The sequence below is a fragment of the Melopsittacus undulatus genome, chromosome 5 (genome assembly GCF_012275295.1).
Source record: "Melopsittacus undulatus isolate bMelUnd1 chromosome 5, bMelUnd1.mat.Z, whole genome shotgun sequence".
Taxonomy (NCBI): domain Eukaryota; kingdom Metazoa; phylum Chordata; class Aves; order Psittaciformes; family Psittaculidae; genus Melopsittacus; species Melopsittacus undulatus.
The window spans coordinates 785063-795185 of NC_047531.1; the positions used below are offsets into that span (position 1 = coordinate 785063).

The window sequence follows — 10123 nt, forward strand, 5'->3', positions numbered from 1 at the left end:
TGTATGGTTATGTCCAAATGTAGAGGTTAAATCCTAGCAGGAGGTTGGAACTGGATGAGCTTTAAGGTCCCTTCCAACCCAAACCACTCTAGGTACCAGGAGAGTGGAAGCTCTGCTGTATTGAGTACAGCCTACTTGCAGTATGTTCTGTGCCTCACTTCTCCTGTCTATAGAACAGAGCTCATACATCTTGCCATCATTTCCATAGTGTTTTGATATCAGGTTTCTCTTCCAAGTCTGAAGTAACATTAATTATTAGTCATGGGACTGCTATTTCCCTTTGATTTCTCCCCACCTCCGTATTGCCGTGTATGCAGCCCCTTCTTCAGGATAGAGGACAGGCTAAACCACCCTCACTGAGATTACTCCATCACCTCTGATGGTGTAGCACAAAGCCATTCATTTCTGCACTCCGGAGTCTGAAGTCTCTGAACTTCATTAGCCCAAGGGAGTGGTAGGCTCAAGCGTGCTCCGAAATGCCGATCTTCTGCTTTGATAACTGAGCTCTGAAATCAAGATAAACAAGCTGCCCTATATACTGAACATGTCCTAATTGCACACTTGAAGCAAACCAGCCCATGGATGAGTGTGTGTCGCCCGCTAATGAATATTTGTACTTTTGGAAGATTTCATATGTGGGATCCCTTGTGGCTCCTGCAGTTATTAACCGAGTGGCTCCGAAGCCCCTGTTTGGGAGGCAAACTTGGCTTTATCTCGACCGAGAAACTGTGTCATTTAATTCCATCTGTTAGCTGGGCATGGTCACTCTTATTCAAATTGTATTAGCTAATACTTCTTGAAAACTGTTTACACTGTGTGCAGAGTTGTGTTTAAAACCCTACCAGCTAATACGTTTCCTAATCTAAGAGTTGACTCCCTGAAGAACTCCTAGCAGGACTGTGTTTACTTGCAGGGGGTACAAGAGGGACAGAAGGGGTAATGATGTTTGAAACGGCTCAAACGACTTTTGCTGTGACACGTATTTTGTTCTCTGTCCGTCTCCTCACTCTTGTAATTGCTGAGATTCTTTATTGAGAGGTGGCTTTCAAGGCATGAGGGTGACTTTGCAAGCCATGGGTATTGCCACAAAGCAAGGGCTTAGGCGTTTGGCATTGAGAGCCAGAGCTCTCTGTGGCAGCAGTGGAAGGAGGAAGGCACAGAAGAGACATTGAAGTTTGGTGGCAGAGCCTCAGGGAACCACACACTGAGACTTCCATTGAACCAGAAACACATCGTGGACATTGAGGAGCCAAAGAGAAAGCTTTCTTGGTGGGACCTATCAATGGGTTTTTGAGTGTAGCCCACTGACAGGAGAAGGAGGCTGGGTTTGACGCCTGGGTTGCACCCAGGACTTCCTTCCTTCTGCAAGTCACAGACAACATCAGTGAGGAGTCCTGTACTTTGACTCACAGTCTGGCACCTTACTGACACACATAAGGAGCTCCCAGGTTAGGTACCTGAAGCAATCACTAGGACATCAAGTGCTGTGAGTGGCTTCAGTGTTGCTGATGGAAAATCATTTAACACCTAGATTCTGCTCCACTCTAAGCTTCTAAACTGCCTTGGTTTTGGTTATCTTCCCCAAGTCACTCCAAGTAGGTCTCGGAAGGTAGGTGTGATGCTACAGTTGCCAGCTTAAACAGGAATACCAAACCCATTGCTCTGCATGCTTTTGCTAACTGTTTTCACTCTAACTAGTTCTGATTTAGTAGTGCAAGTGGAATATCTTGGGAGGAAAACACAATTATCTCAGCCAAACATTAAATACTGTATCATTCCAAGCCTTTCTCAAATGATGGCTGGGATTATTGACTTGAAATGCAGACAGTGTTTCTGATCGTAGTGATACCGCCTTTTGAATATCATAATGGAGTTTCAGTAAACTCTAAAGTTGACTGTAAAGTTCCCATTGGAAAAGTCAAGCATTTGACTTGTCTGGTTCTCAGGAGTTGTTGCAATTTGATTTTTGTCATGGTTTTCCTACTGATGTCTCTGTTTTTCTGTTTTCTTAAGCTATCCTCCTCTCTGGAATGCCTAACTTTAATTTGCCTTCTTCATACAGTCCCATCACAAATCAATTGCACTCCCACACTTACCATTCAAATATAAATAAATTCATTAAATTATTTACCAAAATGTGGTAAAACAAACAGACCTATCCTGAGTTTTGGTTTGGGGTTGGTTGGGGTTATTTTGTCTTATTTTCTAAAGCATCCTTTTCCTTCTCTTTAAGTTTTTAATCTAGAGCCTTATAGTAGGGGCTTTTTCTGCCTTGTCAAATTGCATACACATCAGTAACACTGTGTATCAACATCATTAATAAACGTTGGGTCCTCTATGTATCCCCCTTCCTGGGCAAGATTATTCTGTACTGTGTATTTACGAGAGCTACATCCTGTCTACTTCAGCTACTTGAGTAAGTAGCAATAGTTTAACTGCTGAGTATATAGTGTGCGTCATTTATTTGTCCTGACTAGATCCACTGCTGATTCCATAAACATTTGGGGAAAGAAATACCAAACCAGCAAATATTTGGAGAACCCCCTAATGTAGGATCTTAAGAGGATGATATCGTCTCTCAGCTTGAAAATTAAAATCAGTGCTGTTCTTTCCTCTCTAATATTTCCCACAAACCAAGCTAATGTAATAAAACTTAGTGAAACAAGGTTTAGTAAAGCCACAAAGAATATCTGGATGACAGGGAGCTATAGAGTGGTTCAGGCTGGCCTGATGTTCACTTTGTAATGGCTCTGTGCTTTGTCCTGTCCGATGGATGGGTGTAGCAGTACAACAGACCTTGCATTGGGTTGAAACAGTCTCTGCCGACTCAAGGGCGATGTGAATTAGCTGTACTATATTTTCCTTATGTCTAGTCAGTGATTGATTGTCGTTTTCCCATCAACTCTAACAGCTCTCATTTTTGGTCCTACAGAGTCATCAGCAAAGTGGTGCCAGCTCCAGAGGCCAAACCTGCTACACCTGTGAGCCGACCCAAAACTCCTCCGCCTGTTCCATCACCAGTACCAGCTCCTGTTCATGTCAGCCCTCCTCCAGCTCCAGCTCCTCCTCCTCCACAAGCCACCGTCTCCCCAGTCCTGATCCCACCGCCCTCTCCAGCTGTTTCAGTGGCAGGAGGCTCCAAAGCTCCGGTTAGGAGTGTGGTGACCGAGACCGTCAGTACTTATGTGGTAGGTTACACACGCTGCCGTGTTTGTCCCAGTGCCAGTGACATTCCTCTCTGGAGTTGTTGAGCTCCTGGGTGACTCATCATCTCAAACCGATGGTACCTCGTGATGTTCCTCTTCATTAAGCCACTCTTTATCCTTCCCTTGCTTCCATGCACGTTTTAAAACTCCACTACTTAGACTGAAGTTTTCCTTTGTTCCCAGTTCAATGTTTTAAGTTTTCATAAATCCAGTTATATTCCCCTTGTTTTTTTCTGCTCACTGAGTTCAAGCGTTTATTTCTGAAGGTGGAACTATTTTTATATAGGTGCTTTCATAAGTACTGAATTGAAACCTCAAATGTCAAACTCGCCATAGATTTTGCTGTCAGTCAGGTAAAGCACAAAACCTCGTACAACATCAACAATTTGACTTAGCCCTCGTTTGAAATGTGTAGAGTCTACAAATCTCCTTCCTGCCTTCCTCAGCATACAGATTGCAGATGTTTGTGCATCTCAGGAAGGCTGTGGATAGTTCATTAGCCTGTCTGTTTGACAGAGGCTCTGAACGTAGCCTCTGTCCAGAGGCATTAAGATTTCATTGTTTTAGAGAAGTCTCCCATCAAACATGATGTGGGAACTGCATTCTCTAAAAGAACATGGACATACCTCCAGGCAGAAACCTTCTGCTTTAGATGCAGTGTAAAATGCAAGTCCTGACCATTCCTGATCACTCAAGAGCAGCAGATACCAGTAACAACAGTAGCAGTGTCGTTATCCTCCCTGTCCTGGCCAAGTTCCAGCTTGGTTGGTGACACCTTGCTCATCTGTAGTGGATAGCACTTTAAAAACTCACCATTTGAAGCAGCTAAAACTTGTTTTTATTACAGTTTCCTGTGCTTTAATTGCAGCATATCATGATATTTATCCTCTTTTTTTTAATCCCTGTTTTTATAACAATTCCTAATGTAAATCTACCCTGTTTTTTTAATGGAAAAAGTGCTCTTCCCTGCTGGACTTAAACTGTTGTATATCATGTTACTGGTCTCTATTTAAACAGCTGCTACATTTCACTCCTGAGTTAGTTACAGCACTAGACCTCACATAGGCTGTGCATATCTTCAGGGTGTAGAATACACATCCTCACCTTCTGTATCATAGGTGTAAACACAGTGAAACTCTTATGTATTAAGCTTGGAAATGCACTCTAAAAGAGGAACATTACCAGAATACTGCACTACATCCCATTTTCCTCAGTAAAGCAAATAATTTAGAGGTTATGTTAGTTTAAAGAAGGAAAAACTAGAGCTTTGCCTATGTACTTCTGGTGGTAACACTCTTACAGAGAATTCAGAGGACCTGTAGACTCCAGGTTATTTCTTTTTGCAACATTATAGTTGAAACCAGGGGTTTACTGCATTAGGCTCCAATTATGTGCACAGTCAGAGAGACTCCTGGTATGAGACATGTCTAAGTCCAAAAGCTGAGAGGGAGGTTGGGGAATAATTACTATTAGTCTCTTGTATGAAGGGAATCCAGGACACAGAATGATGAAATGGTTTTCCCCAGGTTGCATGGGAAAGCTTGTCCAGAGATAAGATTGGAGCCAGTGTGACAGAGGTGTGCAACTTCCGTCTGCAGGCGAGGACAGGAGTTTGAAAAGAAGAAAGGATGTGGGATCTTCCTGTAGGATAGCATCTCAGTCAGTGTGTTCTGCTCATTAACTCTCAGTGGTGTGTACTAAAATAGCACTCAGCAGTCACACAGTGTCTCTGCTTCCACGGCCCTTGGCTCACTAGGGAGTGAGAAGTGATGCAATGTATTTCACATCCTCATTCAGCAGTTTGGGAAAGTTAGGGTGTCTCTTTTCAATGGGACATCAGGCAGTGCTGCCTGCACCCAGCACCACCAGTGCCTGTGCTGGAGAATGGTGGATGGTGTGGGTACATCCAGGTTGCTTAACAGCCCGCACCACAGCCCAGCATCTCCTGCCCAGCAGCATCGCCCCACAGCAATGACTGCAAACCTCTTCACACCAAGTGCATCAGATGCTTCTCTACCAAGTTAAAATGACTTTGCAGATGTGAAATTAGATTATAGAATCATGGAATGGTTTGGGTTGGAAAGGACCTTAAAGTTTATCTAGTTGCAACCTGCCATAGGGCTTCATCCCCACTAGGCCTGGTTGCTCCAAGCCCCATCCAACCTGTCCTTGAACACTTCCAGGAATGGGGCAGCCACAGCTTCTCTGGGCACCCTGTGCCAGCGCCTCAGCACCCTCATAGTGATTGACAACTTAAAGGTATTGGAAGGCTGCTCTGAGGTCTCCCCAAAGCCTTCTCTTTTCCAGGCTGAACAAGCCCAGCTCTCAGCCTGGCTCTATAGAAGAGGTGCTCCAGCCCTCTCATCATCTTCATGACCCCCCTCTAGACTCATTCAAGCAGACAGGAATGATTACTGCAATCAATCAGCTTTAAAATCAGGATGTAAACATAAAAATCATAAAGCTCTGGATATGCTAAATCCAGTGAGCAGCTGCCTCATGCTGTAAATGATCTGCCTTTCTTGTTTCCTTTACCCTTTAGTGAATTGAACTGCCACAAAAATGTCATAGGGGGAATGGAAAGTTACTCAGTAACAACTTTTTTTATATCCTGATCTTATCAGCTAGCTGAAGTTGAAGACTTTGGCTAATAAGTAATACGGCAATATATACACATGGCACTGTATGGTTTACATGTATATAAGCTGTTATCTTCCACGGGAGGCTGCCGGTACTCGCTCTTGCCATTAGCAGGGTAGGATTTTAAGAGTCACTACAGTATAGACAGAGAAGGAATTGTGTCCATAAGCCCTGGCTGCTGTGTGTGAATGTAACTGGCTTTACTGGTGTACAGGACAGTAGAGAAAAATGCATGCTTTTGTCATGTACACCATAGGAAAGTCAATTGAGACATCACGCCAAGCACTTCCGATCAGAGAATTCATAACAGCGGCGGCTGCAGGATCGCTGTGTTAGAGAAGCAAGAAGTGCATTAACTATTAAAGACCAATTTTGCTGCCTGCTTAGCCCTGAAAACCAGCTGACTTCCCTTTTCTTTGCACCAGATCCGAGATGAGTGGGGTAACCAGATCTGGATCTGTCCTGGCTGTAACAAGCCAGATGATGGCAGTCCAATGATAGGTTGTGATGACTGCGACGATTGGTATCACTGGTAAGTTGCTCATCCCTCCTCTTCTGCTGTTCCCCAGCAGACTGTGGCTCTATTATTAAAAACCCTTCTTTTTTATGTAATGCTTTTTGACGCCAGGAATATTGAAATGGTTTTAATGTGTCCAATTTAATCATCTGGGAGATATTTTTATCTCTGTGTCTATGGAATCTGAAGCAGCAGATTGTAAGCTGTGAAGGAGAGCTGCTTTTAATTAATGGGCATTTGGGTTGGAAACTGCTGGGAAATATTGCTGATTCTGGTAATTCTGTGAGAACTCCAGGATTATGAGCATCGTGTATACAGAGAGACATTTCAAATTAGGAAGCATTGTATGAACAGTAATATAAATGTCAGCTCTCATAAAAGGGTTGGAGGGAATTAATCACTTTTTTAGGCATTTTCTTAAACAGCTACATAAAATCAGAAGTTTTGCTGCAGATGTTAAAGAAGCTTTTGATATTATTTTAAATCTAGCCTATTATACCTGGAAGTGCACTTCTATTAAAATAACACTTCTTATCTGAGTGTCCTTTCAGTATTTGTTTCAAAGCAAGTGTTATTTTTGGTTTCTGTTCGATCACGAAGGTAATGATAGTATAATTTCTATATTAATTTGAATTAATACAGCTCAAATTAATTTGAGTTAATGTCTCCCACTGAAAAGTTTCATTTCTTTGGGTAAGAAACAAAAGCAACATTACTCCACTGAAATTATAAGATATTTTCCCATCCTTCCTAGGCCTTGCGTTGGGATTACGGCTGCACCCCCGGAAGAGATGCAATGGTTCTGCTCCAAGTGTGCCAACAAAAAGAAGGATAAGAAACACAAGAAGAGGAAGCACAGGGCACACTGAAGACTCTGCAGTGGACCAGTATCGTGTGGTTGCCACGGCACCTTCTGCCCTGACTCGGCTGCAGGGGGGCAATCCAACCAGCTCCTGTCCCACCCTCCGTCACCGGCGGTCAGGGTTATGGCTCTGGAGCGAATCAGGGGTGAGGAGATGCTCTCCATCAGGGGCTGTTGCTTGTCACAGACCATCCAAGCCGGGGGGGGGGGTTGGATTTTGGTACATTCTGATGCTGTCTTTCACCTCCCAAGACCAATTTGCACAGGGTGACATGAAGACTTCAGTAGTTCATGCTCCCGCTCCCGCTCCTGTGGCTCGGCAGCAACAAAGATGAATGTTGTAAATACAGATACCTGCCCTGTTTCCTCTCGATTTGTTCTTAATCCCTCTTGGACCTTTGCATCAGGTGCTGAGAGGAGGAGAAAATGTAAATCTGCAGTAAGTTGTAAACTGAGACGACCTTCTGGGATGATTTCTGTAGTCCGGGTACAGTTCAGCCTCGCCTCCCGCTGAGCCAGATAATCAGAACGCCGACATAAAGAGAGTGGCTGGTAAATATTTTTGTGATGAGAATATATGAAGCTTTTTGCCCTTGATTTTTAGTACTAACATAAAATAAAACACGTTGGAGCTTTTGTGATATATCTTCTATTTTTTAAAAAGGAAAAAAACAAAGTTTCTATTGTGTCAGGGGTTTGTTTTCCTTCCGTGTGAATTGATTTCCGTGGACCTGTAATATATTTTATACATTGGTTTTTTTGGGGGGGGGGGTTGGGTTTTTTTTGTCTTTGTCAACTGTACCTTGTCATTGCTTGTACATTTCATTGGTGTGTAAAAACACTTCCCATTAAAAGATGTTCACACGTGTAAATACCTGATATTTATAAAGTAATTCTCTTTTTTTTGTAATTATGATTTTTTAGGGCTTTTTTTCCTTGGTTTCCCCAGAAAACCAACCTTGCAGCTGTAAAAAACCCGGGTGACATCCTCCTTGTCCCTATGGCTTTAAGGGATTGGTGAGAGCTGCCCCAGTGGTGCGTGCACGAGGAGTTGGCCAGCACCGTAATTAGGCCTTGATTCAGACACTTAAACATGTGGTAACTTCTTAAGAAGTGAGTAATCCCATTGCCTTCAAGGAGCCTGTTCCCACACTTCGTTATACGTGTGCTTAAATGCCTTCTGAATTGAGAGCTTAAGCCAGGGGGCTCTGCACGTCTGATGGGAGCTGCAGTGTGTTAATCTGGAGCTGGAACTGAGCTTTTTTACTTTCTTGTCCTTTAACAAGTGGTAGTTTGCCAAAACCATCAGGCTTGTGTTTAGATGGAGGAGATACAGAATAGCATCAAGGCCAGAGGATGCGTTCCTCTGCCTTCTGTATCCCCTTGGAAAGACCAGTAAAGTGAATATGAGTTGTATTCCCCATTCAAAGCAAGGGGGGAAATTGCAGAGATAGAATAAATCAGTATTAAATATTGTAATGCAATAGTTTGGGGAGCTAACTAAAATACAAGGCTAAAACCGTGAAAACAAAAATGACACCTTTTGTTTCCAAAGGGCTTTTAGACTTTGTTGGTTCATTTGGGGATATTTCTACTTCAAAGCCACCCAGCTGATGTTTGAGAATATGACCCTTCAACCTGTTGCACAGATATTAAGAGTTATTTCCTAAGTGCATCCAAATTGATATTAATGGGAATGAATCAGCTGTGTTTTTAGCAGTACCAGTTTAAGCAGGGAAATGAGGCTTTGCTGATAGAACTTGTTAACATTGCATATCAGTGCAGATACGGATGAAATTGGTTTATTAAAAGCGCACAGTTACCTTCTTTGTTCAATGCCACCTCATTTATAGTCCGTCCCTGCTGATTACCAGTCAAGAAGGTTCTTGGGTTTGATTTTTGCCTTTGGTTTCAGTTGGAACTGTTGGATGTTGCAAACCTGATTCTCGGTTGGTTCTGTTCACGTGTAATGTGCAGACATACAAAATGCACAGTCTTTGGTCATTTCTGGTTGCAATAATAAAAGAATTAGCTTTTGATAAGTTGTTTTGTCCATTTCCTCCTCGCCTCCATTAATCAGAACATCTCTCATTGAATCCATACCGTTATTCAAGGTGCCTCAGGAGGGATGAACTTGGCCCTTTGGCCCTTCAGCTATTTCTATACATGCTTGAGTGTTGCTGCCACCAGGTTGGTTTCCTACCCTGGGGTTTATGATTTTATAAATGGCAGTAAAACCCCAAAGCATCGTTTTCAGGAGGCTTGTGTGGCTGATGGGATTAGTAATGGGAGAAGGGGCCCTTCACCTCCGGGTCATCAGTTTGAAGGCAGCCCTGCTGCATAGCCGTGCAGAGCCTGCCTCCCCTTTCACTTACAGGAATCCATGGTATAAAAGAATCATTGGCTTCCAGAAACAGTTACCCATGTATTATAGACCTTCCTTATGGCCCCTTGTACCACCCAGTGCTGAGCAAACTCGCTGCTCCCCCAGATGTTTGTATTTGCTGCCATAATTCCATGGGCTGTGTTTCTTCTCCATGGACTCCACCACAGGGCTGCTCCCTTGGTTGACCAACTGATTCTTATGGTTGGGCATTCGTGTTCCTCTGAATCCTTTTTATGATCTAGGTTTTGCCATGACATTGGGCCATTGGATGTCATAGGAGAGCACCAGTGTCGCTGAATGGTTTTCCTGCCTCTCAGGGCAGCTTCATCGTTTGGAAAGCAGCAGTGCTGTTGCTTGCATGTCATGAGGTGGAATTGCAACGTGTTCATGAGTTTTGCACCCAGGAAAATACATGTTGTTAACACTGGGATGGAAGCACAACACTCACGAGTGGAAGAAACTGGTTTTTATTGGAGGACAAGAGATGTAACCACAGAGCATCCATCCCTGGA

At 43.3% G+C, this 10123-nt stretch overlaps 1 protein-coding gene across 3 annotated transcripts in view; it reads left to right on the forward strand.

Moving 5' to 3' along the window:
- The window catches only part of TAF3 (TATA-box binding protein associated factor 3), a 116897-nt gene extending 107630 nt beyond the window's left edge, over positions 1-9267 (forward strand). For all 3 annotated transcript variants that reach the window (XM_034063384.1, XM_034063386.1, XM_034063385.1), the window contains 3 exons: positions 2933-3188; positions 6272-6378; positions 7118-9267. In XM_034063384.1, the coding sequence (XP_033919275.1) occupies positions 2933-3188; positions 6272-6378; positions 7118-7232 (478 nt within the window). In that variant the 3' untranslated portion in view covers positions 7233-9267. The remainder of the gene's footprint in view (positions 1-2932; positions 3189-6271; positions 6379-7117) is intronic.
- Positions 9268-10123: the final 856 nt, after the last annotated feature.